Raw genomic sequence first — 18,280 nt, 5'->3', positions numbered from 1 at the left:
CACCATGCCAGACCTAATCATTATGATGATTTATTGATAAGAATTACAATTAGAAGAGATCTCTTCTACAACATGGTGACTATAGTTAAGAACAACATATTATATTCTTGAAATATGAAACCTTATATTTAAGGTTTTGTAAGTTTTCTCACCACAAAAAAATGTGAGTATGTGAGGTATTGCATATGTTAATTAGCTCAATTCAGCCATTCCAGAATGTATACACACTTCATATATACATCATGTTGTACATAATAAACACATACAATTTTTGTCAATTAAAATAAATCAACTAATCTAGAAAAATAATTACAATTAGAAAATGCCAATAGACAGAATAGCAAAATAAAACATGGGAAATAAACGCAACAGCGTGTATAGTGAAGCAGCCATAAGAAAACCCAAAATACATTTCGGAAAAAAATATTTTATGGCCAGGAAGATGTCCATGATATATGCTCAGTAAAAACCAGAAAACACGAAATAGTATCCATCTGACCAGTCACTACTTCAATTTGATTTTAATTCAAAGGAACGTTTACACAGATATGCATAGGCAAGAGACTGATAGCAGCTACAGAAAACTGCTAATAAAAAAGAATTTTATTTTTCCTTGTGCCATTCTATATTTTCAAAATTTTCTCTAACAAAAACTATTAGTTTTAAAATTAGAAAATTAAACATAATTTTTAAATACCTCTTACCTTAATAAAACCCCAGATTCCACCAGCAGATGCTTCATCCTGACCTCTATTAATTCTAGGGTCTTCTTGCTCCTCTGGGAAAGTAATGGCTGATGTGGTTCCAGTTCCCTGTGCCAGAGGTGTCAAACTGGCTTGCTGAGTAATAGGAGCTGGCAAAAGACCTAGTCAAAGGCAAAAATTTTAATATGTATAATTTATTCCATAAACTTTTTCCTATAAAAAGGAGTAGCTCAAACAACTTTAATATTAATATTCAGGCATTTGAAGACTGAGTTATAAACTCAAAGATTAACACAAACCTTTATAAAATGCAAATTAAACAGAATTTCCAAAGAGAAATGTATTTCCCTTTACATAGTCTTACACCAAGTATCCTGAAAATCGACAAAAAGCACATATCCAAAAGTTCTTCAGGTCTGTCCTATTCAGCACTTGGATATGAACAGCTGTAGTTCAGGTCTCTTTAATCCATAAAATTAATTGAGCACTGAAGTTCATCACAAAAAAGCATGCAATTCTTACACGTACTCTACATACTTCATGTTAACTCAAAAAGAAAATTCACATATACATAGACATAAATATAGTACTTGTACTCTGCAATAAGTCTCATTTGTAAAGGTAGACGGGGAAAGACAGATAATAAAAATCACAGCAAAGTTGCTTCTTTTCCCTAAAATGAGAAACAACAGGCAGAGGATGACAAGGACAAAGTTTTGATAACTCGTTTGCAACAATTATTCCAAAGACACAAAACAAGTAGATGTAACTGACCTAGGAAAGGAAATGACCTGATATCACAACCTTTTGGCATACATGAGGTTTTGTTTGTTTCTGAATTTTTACCTGGCTAAAAAAACACTACTCCCTGGAACAGTCAGTCCTGATAATTTTTTCAGTAAAACTTAAAAAAACTCAGATTTCACCTTCAAATTTCGCTATAAATGAACAAATATTAGGACAAAATTTTGGAATTTTCTGACATCCCATACTAATCATCTACTGAGTTGTATATCACATAAAGAAATCATATACTAAATTACACCAGCCTTATTTTAATAATTTAAATGGCAAAAACATGAGACAGGTAACTCTGAAAACCAAAGAAATGAATAAAGAGAAGAACGTTAATGCAGAGAAAGTGGGACCCCGCCCAATGCTGATAAAAAGGTAAAATGGTACACCTGCTTTAGAAAACAGTTTGGTGTAGAATTATCATGTAAGTCAGCAATTCCATGCCTAGGCAGACACCCAAGAAAAATAAAAACATGTCCATATAAAAATTTGTAAACAAATATTTATAGCAGCATTATCTAAACAGCCACAAAGTGGAAACAACCCAACATTAACTGATTAACTGAATAAACGAAATGTGGTGTACACATTCATACACTGGAATATTATTCCATGAAAAGGAAGGAATGAAGTACTGACAAATGCTATAACATGGATGAACCTTGAAAATATTTAAGTGAAATAGTTAAGTGAAAATATTTAAGTGAAAGTTGCCAGTCACAAAAGACCACGTATTATATGATGCCATCTATATGAAATGACCAGGATAAGCAAATCTATATACATAAAAAGTAGATTAGTAGTTGCCTAGAGCTGTGAGGATTTGGGGGACAGTAGGGGCTGATTGCTAAAAAGTATAGGGTTTCTTTTTTAAAGTTATGAAAAGGTTATAAAATTGTGACAAGGGATGCACAATTCTGTATGTAAACTCACAATGGAACTGTATGCTTAAATTGGGTGAACTGTAGAGTACATAAATTACATCTCAATAAAGCTATTATTTTTAAAAAGAATAAAACATTAATTAATAGCCATGTATTTCAAAGTATTAATAAGAGAGAATTACCTGTTCCTGAAGGTGCAGAAAATGATGGCATCAGGGGTGTCTGGGGAGCTCTCCCTGCATGTCCCCTTGTAATGTCGTAAGTTGAACCAACAGAAAATCCTGATATAGGAGGACCCGAAGGCGGTGCAGGTGAAAGAGCGTTTGGAGCAGAAGTTGAAGGTGGGAAGTGGGATATAGGAGGATTACCAAAGGCAGCAGCAGTTGATGGAGAAACAGGAGGTGGCATAGAAGTAACAAGTGGTGGGACAGAAGGAACTGCAGGAGGAGGCACAAAAGGTAATGGCGCTGAAGGCCTCATAGGAGGAAGGGGCGGCTGAGGAGTAGAGTATGCGAGTGGCGGGAAGGACTCCATAGAGGATACATTTGGAGAAGAAAAAGAACTGGTTGCCGCTAGAAAAAAGTGGAGAGGATAAAACCACAGAATTAGAAATGTTTTTTATTTAGTTTACAAACTATCTCATTATTTCCTTGCAAAATTTTTAAACTTACCAGAGCATATCATAAGAATTCTTTTAAAATGTGTAATTTAAAATATACAACAAATGTAATTGAGTGTAAATGACTTTCAACCCCCATAAGTAAAAGAAGCAGCTGTATGAACCTATGGTATTGTTCCCTTTTGCTTTTTGGGTTGTTTTGGTGTATTTTTAATAAAATAAAGCAATTTTTCATCCCTAGTTTGAGCATATAAACGTATGCCCTGAAGCCTCAGATAGGTTAATCACCACAAAGTCATAGATCAGTAGGCCAAGTGCAGTGGCTCACACCTATAATCCCAGGACTTTGGGAGGCCGAGGCAGGTGTATCACCTTAGGTCAGGAGTTTGAGACCAGCCTGGCCAAAATGGTGAAACCCCCTTTCTACCAAAAATACAAAAATTAGCTGAGCATGGTGGCAAGTTTGCCTGTAATCGCAGCTACTCCGGGGGCTGAGGCAGGAGAATCACTTGAACCTGGGAGGCGGAGGTTGCAGTGAGATGAGATCGCACCACTACACTCCAGCCTGGGCGACAAGTGAAACTCCGTCTCAAAAAAAAAAAAAGAAAAAGAACAGTAGACAAAGCTAACACATGATTTTTAGGATACTTTTATCATAATATAAATGATGTTTTGTAAAATTATAAACATAAAGAACAAAAGTCTACCTAAAGCAAAACACTGATGTTTTCTTACTTTAAATATAAAAGTCTTTCTATTCTTTAAATTAAAAAGGCTATTTCCTTTCATCCTAAAAATTAATAGAGAAGTTTTAATATATGTATTCTTTTCTTAATTGACTCTGAGAAAAGACGATAGTATCTTCACTATTCTCAAAACACATGAGACGTTAGACAACTACGTGTACCTAATGGAACAGGGGTAGAAGACATAGCAGTAGCAGCCAGTCCTGCAGGATTTGGTGGAGGAGTCCCAGGTGGTGTTGTCTCTATTCCACTCTCTTCCATCATTTTTCTTCAATTATGATATACTGTAAAAATATAAAAATGTAACAAACATTACAGTAACCACAAGTATATTTTTAAAGCTTGAATAGAGAACTAAAAAAAAAATCATCAAGATATAGACGTCCACCTTTACTATTTACAATACAACTTATTTCCACATGAAGAGTTTGTCCAAACTTCTAAGAAAGCAATCTATGAGAATATTTAATATCAAACAATCTGTAACATTCCCATGTAGATACTTTATAACTGGGAAATAATTTCATAATAACAACACGACTAATTATCTACTACATTTCAAACAGTAAATTACTAATTTGATTTCTGCCACATGAATGCATGTTAGAGATGGTTTTGTCTGAGCCAGGTGCGGTGTCTCATGCCTATAATCCCAGCACTTTGGGAGGTCAAGACGTGAGGATCACTTGAGGCTAGGAGTTAGAGACAAGCCTGGGCAACATAGCAAGATCTCATTTCTAAAAATCAAAAACAAGTAAATAAATATAAATTTCAGTCATTATTAAATTTAAAATAACAATGAGGCTGGACACGGTGGCTCAGGCCTGAAATCCCAGGACTCTGGGAGGCTGTGGTGGCAGGATGGCTTGAACCCAGGAGTTCAAGGCTGCAGTGAGCTATTACTGCACCACTGCACTCCAGCCTGGGTGACACAGCAAGACCTCATCTCTAAAAATAAATAATTATTTAACATATTTTTGAAGCCCACCCTCTTCTCTCATAAAGGACTGTGTACAAGATATCCCCATTAACATAAAAAAAAAAAAACAAAGCCCAGCACAGTGGCTAACGACTGTAACCCTACACTTTGGGAGGTAGGGGCGGGAGGATCCCTTGAGACCAGAGTTTGAGACCAGCCTGGGCACCATAGGAAGACTCCATCTCTACAAAAAATTAAAAAATTAGCCAGGCAGGGTGATATGTGCCTATGGTTCCAGCAACTCAGAATGCTGAGGTGAGAGGATAACCTGATCCCAGGAGGTTGAGGCTGCAGGGAGCAGTGAGAATGCCACTGTACTCCAGCCTGGGCAACAAAGCAGGACCTTGTCTCAATAAAATAAAATAAAATAAAATGTGCTTCATTTGATAAAAACATTAATTCACAATTTTCCTAGTTCACATTTAAACCATATCCAGTAACAGATAAACTGCATATCTGAGGTTTTAGAAAAATTAACTATAGCAAAAATGCCATCGGATAGCAGGGTCCTAATAGACGACAATGGATTATAAAATATGAGAAAACTTTCTTTAAAATTACAAATCCTGAAGTGTATCTCAAGTACAGAACCAACTTCTAAATATGCTATATTTGTTTTTAATATTTTTATTCATTTAATAAGTTTTTAGCGAAGGTCAACTGCTTGACGAGCACTATACTAGTGCCTCTGGAAATAACAATGATTAGTAAAAACAAATAGGATACTTCAGTCTAGTACAGGAAACAATCAAATAATAAAACCAATTTACAACGAATGGTAGCTGAATTATGTGTTCTGAGGGTAAGAACACAGTTTTGTTTGAACAGGAATATGATTTTTGACTTGGAGGTAAGGAAAGGGTTCCCCAAAGAAGTCAAAGATAAACCGAGATTTGAAGGATAAGAGCTTAATTGGGAAAGGGAAGAAAGGCAGAGTCCAGAAAATGTGAACATATAGCAAATATATATACCAACTGAGCTGGGGAGAACAAGATACAGTCAAGAAAATCCATGTGAAGGGAGAGAAAGGAAGAATCAGGACTGGAGGGACAAACAGAAGCCCAGAAGGTGTTCAGCCTTATAAACCAGGTTAAAAAACTTGGATTTTTAAAGAACAGAATGTCACTGTATCAGAAATAAATTTTCAGTGCCGCAAAATAAACAGCACTCCAGCTTGCCTTTCTCAGCAAGGCAATTTTACTTCTATAGACGGGTGCATCTCACAGATGGAGCAATGTCAAGAGCACACCTGAACAATGGAGGGGAAGGGGTTCTTATCCTAATGCAGCTAGTCCGTACTGCTGTGTCTTTCCCCTATGGGCTAGGGTTGGACCACACAGTCTAACCTAATTCCGACTGGCTATTTTAAAGACAGCAAGGGTATGAGCCGGAGCAGCAGGATAAGTAGTTTGGCAAGAAGGATGGTTACAGAACAGGTGACCCAGGATGACTAAGAACAGAGCAGGTGACCAAGGATTACTAAGGTCAGAGCAGGTGACCAAGGGTGACTAAGGTCAGAGCAGTTGATAGAGGCTAGAAGGGGGTTGTTTACTGAAACTAGGGTCAAGGAGCCATAAAGAACTAGAAATTTAAACTTTAAAATGAAGAACAAAGAACAGGGGATCTGAACATACTGATACATTGGTTCTTTGGAGAAGATCTCAGAACTCATTGTACTTAACAATTTACAGGCTAAAACCTATGAAGAGAAATTTATTATATTCTACAACTGTAAGGCACTCAAGCTTAGGGTAGCATAACTGTCTTTTGTTTTAACTGTTTTGAAGCAATTTTAGATTCACAAAAATGATGTAAAAACAGCAGAGTTCTTGAGTACCCCAAACCCAGCTTCTCTCAATAACAGCATCTTAAATAACTATAATACAATGATCAAAACCATGAAATTGACATTGGTACATTACTATTAGCTATACACTTTATTTGTATTTCACATTTTTACATTTACCGTGTATGCGCACAGTTCTATGAAGTTTCACCATATGCACAATCTCATATAACCACCACCTCAACTAGGATATAGAACTATTCCATCACTAAAAAGAAAATTCCTCAGGCTGTTCCTTTATCTACCTTCACATCAGCCACAAGCCCTGGCAAACACTGCTCTGTTTTCTATCACTTTCTCGTTCCATGAATGTTACATAAATCGAATCATACAACGTATAACCTTTTGAAGTTGGCTTTTTTCCACTCAACATAATGTTCTTGAGATTCATCCAAGCTGCTGCAAATATCAAGTTGGTTCCTTTTTATTGCTGAATAGTATTCCATTGTATAGATGTACCATAGTTTATCCATTTACCTGTTGAAGGACATTTAGGCTGATTCCAGTCATTAGCAATTCATATTTATTTTTTGAAAAGATCTAAACAAAGTATGTAGACTAGGCCACTGGGCAGACACAGTAGATGCAGACAGGCCATTAGGGAAGATATAGAAGTAGTTCCAACGGAAGTATATAACAAGCTAGACTAATGATTTTCATAGTGGGAGGGGCTGATTATGCCCCCAACGGGTCACTTGGCAATGTCCAAGACATTTTTTATTGTTACAACGAGAGGGCTACTACTGGCATATAGCAGGAAGAGGTTAGGAATACTACTAAAAATCCTCCAATGCACAGCCTACATGCAAGAATTAAGTGGCCCCAAAAGTCAATAGTGCCAAAGTTGAAAAACTCCGACCCAGACTCAAGTGATAGTAGAGATGGGGAAAAGTAAATAAGTTCAAGACAAGATTAGGTGGCAAAATTCAGTGACTGACTGGGTATGGAGGCAGGGAAAGGAGGCATGACTTGCACAACTAGATAGATGGTGGTGCCATGCACAAAGATAGGAAACACTGCAAAAGGCCAATGTGTTTGATGTTCTTTCTGGGGGAGTCCGATGGGGGAAATCATAAAATGTTTAGTCTTTGACATGCTGTTTAAGTTCCTTGAAACAAACATCTAAGTAGAGACACTGACCTGGTCTGGAGCTTAGCAACCATATAAATGTGGGTGTCATCAGTGTACTGATAGTCTAATGTCATGTTTTGAGAGGGATTATGCAAGAAAGAGATAGGAGAAAATGATGTAAAACCAATTATTGGTTTTGTAAGACGGAAGACAAGCTTGCAGAGAATAAGAGATGAGCAAAAAGAAAGGAAGAAAACCAGGAGACTGTGGTGTCCAAAAGCCCGTGTTTCGCAGTATGAATGGGCAACAGTATTAAATGCTGCAGAGAAGCCAAATAGGACACTGTCTGAGAAGTTCAATGGATTTGCCAAACTGGAGACGAATTTAGGGAGAGTGGTTTTCATGTAAAGAGTGAAGAAAGATTCCAGCGTAAACTGAATCGAGTAGTGGCAGGCGAGACTAACACGCGTAACACTTTCAAAAAGTTTGGCTGTGAACATAGGAAATATCTATGGCACTAAGTAGAGAACAGGGATACAGGGAGGCTGAATCCTTTCATTCAGTACCTATACATCGAAGGTTGATAACCTGAGACAGAAATGCCCCTTTGGAGATTTTATCACTCCTCAACCAAGGCTACCTCTTTTCTTCATTTAATTTTTTACTGGTCATTCAACCTTCTACTACAGACGCTCCCCAATCCTTACAATGACTAGTAGAAGTCCTACTGTAAGAGAATCCCTAACATTAACAAATGTGTCTGCAAAAGAAACTGTACAATGACTACAAAGCCATTAAGTGGAATCAATAATTTATTTGTCTTTAATGGCTTAAAATATGAAAACTGGCGTAATGGCAATACTAAGGTAAATTTTACATGCATAAACATAGTGCCTCCTACTAAAAAAACCTGTTATGATAAAACACCACTGAAGTGTCAGAGTCAGTAACTGTTTTAGGGCTCAAGTCTTGTCACGAAAAGTACTATTTATGTATCAACAGTAAAGAAAAAGTGAAGAAAACAATTTGGAAAACTGAGCTCTCAGTTTGGCTAGACCCTGTTGTTCCAATTTGCTTGTGCCTTGGTTTTTCTGTTAAAAAAAAAAAGTGGATGGCTATTTACAAGTTTACAAGAAATGGAATAGTGAAGCTCTGATAAACTTTAAAGCATTAAGAGCAAATATTGCTGACCTACTCGTGCCACAAGATTGCCTCTACTACCACACAATGAGCGTTAGCTAGAGTCTAATCTGACCCCGAAATAAAATTTTATAAATTTTCACTGAATTAAACTGAATGCCAAGATGTGTCACGATCGCACAAATGCACATGTTGTCTCTCAAAATAACTACTTCGAATGACAAAAATACTATTGGCTATAAATTCTGTCAATCCAGGAAACGTGCTATCCTGCAAATTTGCCTGAAGCAGGTCCCAAGACCAAACAAAGAAACTAGAGAATGCAAAACCCCTCCCAAGTGGCGCTGAGCACCGATGGGGTAACCTGAGGGAAAATAAGCTTCCTTTCATTCGCTGTCCTGGTGTGATGACTCTCGAGCCTCCTGGGCCTCTCCAGGGCCAGGGCGGCCGAAATCCTGTTTCAGGAGACAGCTGCCTCCCCTCAGGCTCTGCCACGTCTCCAGGCCAGACAGGCCGGGCTAAGGTCCGCCGGCGGTCGCCGCCAGTCTCTCCTGAAGTCAGCGCACTGGAACGTGGGGCCTGAGGGCCAAGGCGCTCCAGCCTTGGTCCTTGGAGAGGAGCAAAGTGTCGCGGGGCGAGACCCTAGAAACGCGCCCACCGTGCCACCCCAGCGTTAACTGCTCATCATGCGACGTGCACTCCTGCCTGCTGCACTCCGCACGCCGCCACGGCTGCGCCCGAACCGCGCGACTAGGGGTCTCGGAAACGACATAGGCGTCCAGTGGCGCCGGCCGGCCCGCCCACCTTCCAAGGACACCGTCTCTCGGGGTCTGGCTCTGGCGCCTGCAAGCCATGCCATGCCATGCCACCCGCCTCATACACGCGCGTCGCAGCCACCTGGCGCTCACCTGGGGACCGGGAAAATGCCTGCGTGGTCGCTGAAGAGTGGGGTATGTTAGGCAGGTCGGGACGGAGAACTACAGCTTGAAGCAGACAGCGAAGGTGCGCACTGGAGCTCACCTCGGCGCGTCCCCGCCTACAAGATGGCCACTGGCGGCGCATGCTCCTGCGGCTGCCACGTCGGCTGCGCCGCCCCGCCCGCGCCGCCCCGCCCGCGCCGCCCCGCCCCGCCCGCGCCGCCCCGCCCCGCCCGCGCCGCCCCGCCCCGCCCGCGCCGCCCCGCCCCGCCCGCGCCGCCCCGCCCCGCCCGCGCCGCCCCGCCCCGCCCGCGCCGCCCCGCCCCGCCCGCGCCCCGTCGCTCCGCCCCTCGTCACCACGCCCCGCCTGTTCCACGCGCTGTGAACCTGGCCCGGCCGCGGCAAGTTAAACTTAGGTACCCAGACCTTTCTAACCACCGAGATGTGGTTCTGCCCACACCCTGTAGAGACATTCTCCAAAGGGCTGACCTCCTTTCTGCTTCGCAGCCCCCTTACACGAGAGTGGCACTCTTGTTACCAGGCGTAGGTCACTCATCCTGTGTCACAGCCGCCCAAGGGATAGAGATGAGTTAGCCAAGGTCATCTAGTTGGTCGTCATCTAACCAAGGTCATCTAGTCCAGTCAGCACCTCCAGGAAGGACCTCGCTGCAGATACAGGGGACTTAGCCTGTATAGCCAAAGATTTCCAGATAACAGTGATTATATCAGGAGAGAGGGATTAGGAGAAGAGGGAGAGGGGAGAAGAGTACCAGTTACTGTACTGATTTTTCCCCCAAGTACGTGTATGCACTTTTTTTAAATTGTAAAATAGCAGACAGATTATCAACTTTCATATCATTATATGCTGCACCTAACACAGTACCTGAAATAGTTGGTGTTCAATAATGTACATTAAATAAATTAATTAATGGAGTACAATAGAGGAAAATAAGGAACTTCAAATCAGAAGTCTTGATTTGAGTCCGAGACTACTTTAATGCCAGTTGTGCAGTTGTCTGACCTTGTACAGGTCACTTAGTCTCCATAAGTCTCCATATTTCTACCTGAAAAGTAAGAGTAACACTGTCCACCATCCCTGACTCAGGCAGGTGACAGAGTCAAATAAAATAGAACATATGAGAACTTCTTAAACTTTTTTTTTTTTTTGAGACGGAGTCTCGCCCTGTCGCCCACGCTGGAGTGCAATGGTGCCATCTCAGCTCGATTATCCTGCCTTAGCCTCCCGAGTAGCTGGGATTACAGGTGCACGCCACCACACCCAGTTAATTTTTGTACTTTTAGTAGACACGGGGTTTCACCATGTTGGCCAGGCTGGTCTCGAACTCCTGACCTCATGATCTGCCCGCCTCAGCCTCCCAAAGTGCTGGGAGGCGTGAGCCACCGCACCCGTCGGAAAACATTTTTTAAACTGTTTTTCATTAAAGATATAAACAATTGTTTTTGTTGTTCTCAATTTTTTTTCAGGAACTCATTTATAGATTTAACATTAATCTATCTCTTGAACTTGACAGTTGTAAGCATTCTAAAACACCTCACTGAAAAGTTAATACTGTGTAGCAATACTCTGACTTCCGATCTCACTGTGCAACTACCATGGGTGGTTTTCTTCGGCGGTGACTCCTATCCTCTAAGACTGTGTGTAGGTGGAGATCCAGGTTATTGTCTGGAACGTGCTGTTTGGGGTGGTGCTAAAAACAGATACCATCTTCATCCTCTCCGGTGAACACCCTTAATAGCTATAAGGTATGTTGGTTTCTCCATCTTTTCAGCAAATATTTATTAGTGGCTGCAATGAGCTGAGCATTGGTACTGGAAATGCAGTAATGAACAAGACAGACAAGGTCTTGATACCTAGGGAGTGTTCTTTATAATAGGAGAGAGGGTAGGAACAGGAAAATAAAGTAAGTACTGTTTGTGATGTACACTTTGAGGAGTCAACAAAGAGTGATGTAATATTGACAGTAATTGGAGTAGACCACTTCAGATAGGATGAAGGGGCAAGGCTTCTCTGAAGAGGTGAGATGTGAGCAAAGATGTGTAATGCAGCAGACCTGTGCTTATCCGGACAGAAAGAAGAGCATGCAAAGACTCAAGGAGGGAGTGTGCTCGGCACGTGCGCAGAGCAACAAGGAAGCGGGACTATGAGAGTGATAAAGAAGAGATGACAGGGAGTGGGGCCAGATCGTGTCTAGCCTTGTAGGTCATGAGAAAGCCTTTGGTTACATTCTGAGAGAAATGAGAAGCACGTGGAGGGTTTCGAGCAGGGGACTGACAAGATTTGACTTCAATTTCTGATCACACTCTGATTGCTGTGTGACTGCAGGGCATGTGAGGATGAATGCAGGATGACCAGTAACGAGATGATGGTGGCTTAGTGTCCCTAATGGAGGTAGAGGTGGCACACGGTCTGGATGTATTTTGAAGATGGAGCTGTCATGGTTTACTGATGGGTTGGGAGTAAGCTGTATTAGTTTCCTAAGACTATCATAACAAATTACCGCAACTAATGTTTCCGTTGGCTAAAAACAGCAGAAATTGATTCCTTCACAGTTCTGGGGGCTAGAAGTCCAAAATCAAGGTGTCAGCAGAGCCTCTCCAAAGGCTCGAGTGGAGAATTCTTCCTTGCCCCTTCTAGCTTCTGGTGACTCTAGGTGTTCCTTGGCCTGTGCCAGCATACCTCCAATCTCTGCCTCTGTCTCCACATGGCCTTCTCCCCTGTGTCTCTGTGTCTCAAATCTCCTTCTGCTTTTCTCTTATAAGCATACTTCCTTGTAAGTGCATACTCATTCCGCTTAGGGCCCACCCTAAATCCAGAATGATATCATCTCAAGATATTTGTAGGTTTTATGAAGATTCTGTTTCTAAATAAGTTCAAAGTGGCAAGTTCCAGGTGGGCATATCTTTCTTAGGGGGTGGGCACTATTCAACCCACTACATGGACAATGAGGTATAAGATGAACTTTGAAGTTACCCTTGGTTTACAGTTACTATATTTTATGTTTTACTTACCACTTTTCATTTGAACTTCAAAAACACTTTATGTGGCAGGTATTATTATTCCAGTATTAGAAACGTGGAAACTAAGGCTATGAAAATGGTGCATAGAGCTGGAGTTGGAACCTAGAATCCTTAGGCTGTACCTCAGCTGCTTGCCTGCTTTGTGGGTGGTAAGGTAAGAAGATTTCTTCTTAGGTGGCAGACAATGAAGGGAGTCAATGGAAAATTATAGCAGAACGACGAGCTGCTTAGTTTGTTATTTTTTCAGTCATTGCTAACAACTCATCAAATTCTTCCTTACAGGACGTCTCTAACGTATGATAGAATTCATTTGTGAGCTATAATGAGTGAGCAAGCGCTATGGTGGAATTTTGCTTTACTTACTCACAAACATAGGCAAACAAAAAACTCTTTCTCATTTGAGTTGAGGCTTTTCTTCTAGCCCAAATCAGGTTTATTAGGTCTATTCTTAAATATTCTTGGTTTTTTGTTTTTTGTTCTTTTCATTTTTGAGATGGAGTCTCGCTCTGTCACCAGGCTGGAGTGCAGTGGTGCAGTCTCAGCTCACTGCAACCCCCGCCTCCCAGGTTCAAGCGATTCTCCTGCCTCAGCCTCCAGAGTAACTGGGACTACAGGCACCCGCCACTACACCCAGCTAATTTTTGTATTTTTAATAGAGATGGGGGTTCACCATGTTGGCCAGGATGGTCTCGATCCCTTGACCTCATGATCCACCCACCTTGGCCTCCAAAAGTGCTGGGATTACAGGCTGAGCCACCGCACCCGGCCTATTCTTAAATATTCTTAAGATAGTCCTTAATGTTCATAATATTCATATGAATATGCAAACATTCAAAAATATTCATATGAATATTTCTAGGCAGATAAGAGATGAGGCTGAGACTAGGCATCTGCAGCATAACCAGGAGTAGAGGCAGAGCTGATTCTGGCTTGAGAAATGATGGGCTCTGCTGGAAGACTAGGCTGTGAGAACAGGCTGTGAGTTATACAACCAAAAAGAACACTTCAGCGCCATGGGTATTGGCTGAGACATAGAGATCAGAAGCCCACACCCACGCTCAGCACTCAACCACGCTGAGGATAAGTAAGCTCCTTTGGCAACCAAGAAGAAGGAGGGGCCTTGTCTCAAACATTGCATAGGACACATTTGTACTAAAAAAAAAAAAGATTGTTCATCTGAAATTCAAATTTAGGAGGCAAGTGAGCTGAAGCTTAGAGTGTGAGAGGCAATGTAGCATGGACTAGGACATCAGCTGGCACCAAAAAACCTGGATTGGAATCTTGGCTCTGCTGGGTCACCAGTTAACCTTGGACCTTCCACTAAACACAGTCTCTCCATTTCTTCAGCTATAAAGTGGGGCAAATAGTCATATTAATACCTACCTCATAGTTTTTGTATGAAGATTAAATGACTTAATAGGTGTGGAGTGCTTACCACAGTGCCTAACTCACAGTGTTAGCTCTTATTCTTTGAGTTTAAAATTGCCTGAATATTCATCTCATGATAACTATTTTAAACCAAAAGGACTTTTATTTGGTTGAGTCTGAATTGTAATTTCCAAATCAAGGTCTGTTTGCTTGTTTGCTTTCAACTAAAGGAAATTTAATAAGCTATAGTGGAACCCTACCTCTCAATTTGTCTGGGACACTCCCACTTTAGGATTGTTGTCCCAGCATTATTTTTTAAAGTACCCACCTTTTATTCTAAAAAGTGTTACGATTTGGACAATAGAACTTATGGGTTATCCTATTACAGAGATATCAAGAAGTCACTCATTTTTACACGAGTTTAGTGTGAAAATGTCAATACCTGTCCTTTGCCCCCACACACATAATCATCACTAGAGTCTATTTTAATTTTCCTTAAAGGAGCAAACTCGGCCTGTGTCCCACTTATTCTTGGCCTATAGCTTGGTGTGTCCCTTTAATACAAGTGGAAACTGTACAGCCAGAAGAAACCTTCCCTAACACTGAAACCAATGGTGAATTTGGTAAATGCCCTGCAGAAGATATGGAATAGGACCAAGCATTGAAAGATCTAGAAACACTGATGAGATGGTTGAATTACGCATTCTGCTTCAGAGCAAGATTGCTGGGGCAGTGATTGGAGAAGGAGGCAAGAATATCGAGGCTCTCTGTACGGACTACAATGCTAGTGTTTCAGTCTCAGACAGCAGTGGCCCCGAGTGCATACTGAGTATCAGTGCTGATATTGAAACAATTGGAGAAATTCTGAAGAAAATCATCCCTAACTTGGAAGAGGACATGAAGTTGCCATTACTCACTGCAACCAGCCAGCTCCCGCTGGACTCTGATGCTGTTGAGTGCTTAAATTACCAACACTATAAAGGAAGTGACTTTGACTGCGAGTTGAGGCTGTTGATTCATCAGAGTCTAGCAGGAGGAATGTTGGGGTCAAAGGTGCTAAAATCAAAGAACTTTGAGAGAACACTCAAACAACCATCAAACCTTTCTAGGAATGCTGTTCTCATCCCACTGACAGAGTTGTTCTTATTGGAGGAAAACCGAATAGGGTTGTAGAGTGCATAAAGGTCATCCTTGATCTTATATCTGAGTCTCCCATCAAAGGACCTGTACAGCCTTATGATCCCAATTTTTACAATGAAACCTATGATTATGGTGGTTTTGCAATGATGTTTGATGACCACCCTGGATGCCCAGTGGGATTTCCGATGTGGGGAAGAGGTGGTTTTGACAGAATGCCTCCTGGTCGGGGTGGGCGTCCCATGCCTCCATCTAGAAGAGATATGAGCCCTCGTCGAGGATCACCTCCTCCTCCTCCTGGATGAGATGGCCGGGGTGGTAGCAGAGCTTGGAATCTTCCTCTTCCTCCACCACCACCACCTAGAGTGGGGAGACCTAATGGCCTGTGACAGAAGAGGGAGACCTAAAGACTGTTACGATGGCATGGTTGGTTTCAGTCCTGATGAAACTTGGAACTGTACAATAGATACATGGAGCCCATCAGAATGGCAGATGCTTATGAACCACAGGATGGCTCCAGATATGATTATTCCCATGCAGGGGGTCGTGGCTCATATGGTGATCTTGGTGGACCTATTATTACTATACAAGTAACTATTCCCAAAGATTTGACTGGATCTATTATTGGCAAAAGTGGTCAGCAGATTAAACCTGTCATGAGTTGGGAGCTATGATCAAAACTGATGAGCCTTTAAAAGGATCCGAAAATTGGATCATTACCATTACAGGAACACAGGACCAGATACAGAATGCACAGTATTAGATGCAGAACAATGTGAAGCAGTATTCCAGAAAGTTTTCTCAGATTAGTGAAGAACTGAAGGAGTCCTGCATCTTTTTTTTTTTTAATCTGCTTCTATTTAAAAAGCCAACATTCCTCTGCTTCATCAGTGTTCTGCGTTTGAGGTGTAGTGAAATATTTGCTGTTCACCAGATGTAATGTTTTAGTTCCTTACAAATAGGGTTGGGGGGAAGGGCGTGCAAAAACTAACTTTGAAATTTTGAAACAGCAGCAGAGTGAATGGATTTTATTTTTTGTTATTGTTGGTGATTTTTAAAAAATTTCCCCCATGTAATTATTGCGAACACCTTGTTTTGTGGCCACTGTAACATTTGGGAGTGGGACAGGGAGGAAAAGTAACAATAGTTCACATGTCCCTGGCATCTGTTCAGAGCAGTGGGCAGGATGTAATGCTCTTTTTAAAGAAACATTTTATGATTTTTAAAATAAATTTAGTGAACCTATTTTTGGTGGTCATTTTTTTTAAGACAGTCATTTTAAAATTGTGGCTGAATTTCCCACCTCACCCCGAAACTGAACACTAAGTTTGATTTTCAGCTTCTCTGTTGGATATATAAGTGCATCTCTTCTTGGACATAGGCAAAATAACTTGGCAAACTTAGTTCTGGTGATTTCTTGATGGTTTGAAAGCCTACTGCTGGGAAGAAATTCCATCATACATGTTCATGCTTACAATAAGCTGGCGATTTTTTGTTTGATTTTGCAAATGCTTGCCCCTACTTTTCAACAATTTTCTATGTTAGTGGTTGTGAAGAACTAAAGTGGGGAGCAGTACTACAAGTTGAGTAATGGTATGAGTATATACCAGAATTCTGATTGGCAGCAAGTTTTATTAATCAGAATAACACTTGGTTATGGAAGTGACTGATGCTGAAAAAAATTGATATTTTTATTAGATAATTTCTCAATTATAAACTGTCAACTTGCTCTAGTGTCTTATTACATTTTGTAAAATAGATATATATATACTTGTTTTTCCATTGTATGTAAATTGAAAGAAAAAGATGTACCATTTCTCTGTTGTATATTGGATTATGTAGGAAATGTTTGTGTACAATTCAAAAAAAGATGAAAAAAGTTCCTGTGGATGTTTTGTGTAGTATATTAACATTTGTAACGATTAAAATTCACTTGCAAATAAATAAAACACTCACGATGCTAGATTTGATATGTGCCCAATTTGAACAAGTGTTGATTGACACCTGTAAAATTTGTTGAAACGTTTCTCTTACAAGGAAATACAGTAATATTAAATTGTAAAAAAAAAAAGAAAAAAAAAGAGCATACTTAATTATTTTTCTCAAATACATATTTATAAAAACATCTATGACTCCTTCTTGCTCACATGGTAAAATCTTAAAAACTCAACTTACTCTTGCTTTCCAGACTCTTCTCCTTTTCCTACATCCTGCTCCGTGTTTCCCAGGCACGTATTTCCTTGCAGTGGCAAGAATCTGCCCTACCCAAGCCTGAAGCCATGCACCTTTGCCCCATCAGTCCTTTTACCTGAAGCATGTTTTTCTCTTTCCACCTTCTACTAATAGGTATTCTTCAGTTTTCAAGGACTTGCTCAAAGTTTTCTTCTACCATAAAATCTTTTTACATTGTAGTATTATTGGCTGTACATGCTTATATTCTCTATTCATTTGAGTTCCTTGATGGTAGTAACTTGGGGTTTAGAATACCACTACATTCAAATTTTTACATGAGTGAATACTACAAACATGTTTTGAATTGAGGTGAATTTTCTATTAAGATTCATGTGCAGTACACACATTGCAAAACATCCTCATAATCATCTTTTTTCTTCTCCAAATATGAGTTCACTAAAAATATTCTTGTAGGAGACAGAACAAATGTTTCTTTTGGAAAATTTGAAATTTCCTTTGAATAAGAAACCATGCCACTAAAATTAGTTCTCTGGCCAAGGAATCCCTGTTAATATGCAATAACATATTACAAAGTATTCTAATTATTTTCTAGAATTTTGTGTTTTTACAAAATTAAAAGTTGGCATAACTTCAAGCAATAACTCTAAATGCATGATAACTCCTAAATATTAATATCTGTAGTAGTGTTTCTCAAGACTTTTAATTTACAGAACATTCCACTTTTCCCTTTTAATTTTTATGATAGTTTAGAAAGGGAAACATAACACAATTGTTCCTACAGGCACCTTCATTTTCAAGCAATATTTAAAGCTCAGGGCCATGTGCTTTTTCTTTTGGCAATT

At 40.3% G+C, this 18,280-nt stretch overlaps 1 protein-coding gene and 1 pseudogene across 1 annotated transcript in view; one reads left to right on the top strand and one right to left on the bottom strand.

The window, feature by feature from the left end:
* PRRC1 (proline rich coiled-coil 1) overlaps positions 1 to 9,829 on the bottom strand; it is a 33,126-nt gene extending 23,297 nt beyond the window's left edge. Inside the window, exons 1-4 of the mRNA XM_045394186.2 lie at positions 9,693 to 9,829; positions 3,910 to 4,032; positions 2,566 to 2,955; positions 705 to 865 (exon numbers count right to left, since the gene is read on the bottom strand). Of these exons, the coding sequence (XP_045250121.2) occupies positions 705 to 865; positions 2,566 to 2,955; positions 3,910 to 4,012 (654 nt within the window). The 5' untranslated portion in view covers positions 4,013 to 4,032; positions 9,693 to 9,829. The remainder of the gene's footprint in view (positions 1 to 704; positions 866 to 2,565; positions 2,956 to 3,909; positions 4,033 to 9,692) is intronic.
* A 3,924-nt stretch (positions 9,830 to 13,753) lies between these two features.
* LOC102145692 (heterogeneous nuclear ribonucleoprotein K pseudogene) lies at positions 13,754 to 17,268 on the top strand (annotated as a pseudogene).
* Positions 17,269 to 18,280: the final 1,012 nt, after the last annotated feature.

This window comes from Macaca fascicularis, chromosome 6 (assembly GCF_037993035.2).
Source record: "Macaca fascicularis isolate 582-1 chromosome 6, T2T-MFA8v1.1".
Taxonomy (NCBI): Eukaryota; Metazoa; Chordata; class Mammalia; order Primates; family Cercopithecidae; genus Macaca; species Macaca fascicularis.
Note: the sequence above shows the minus strand (reverse complement) of the source record. Positions and strands in the feature narration are given on the sequence as shown.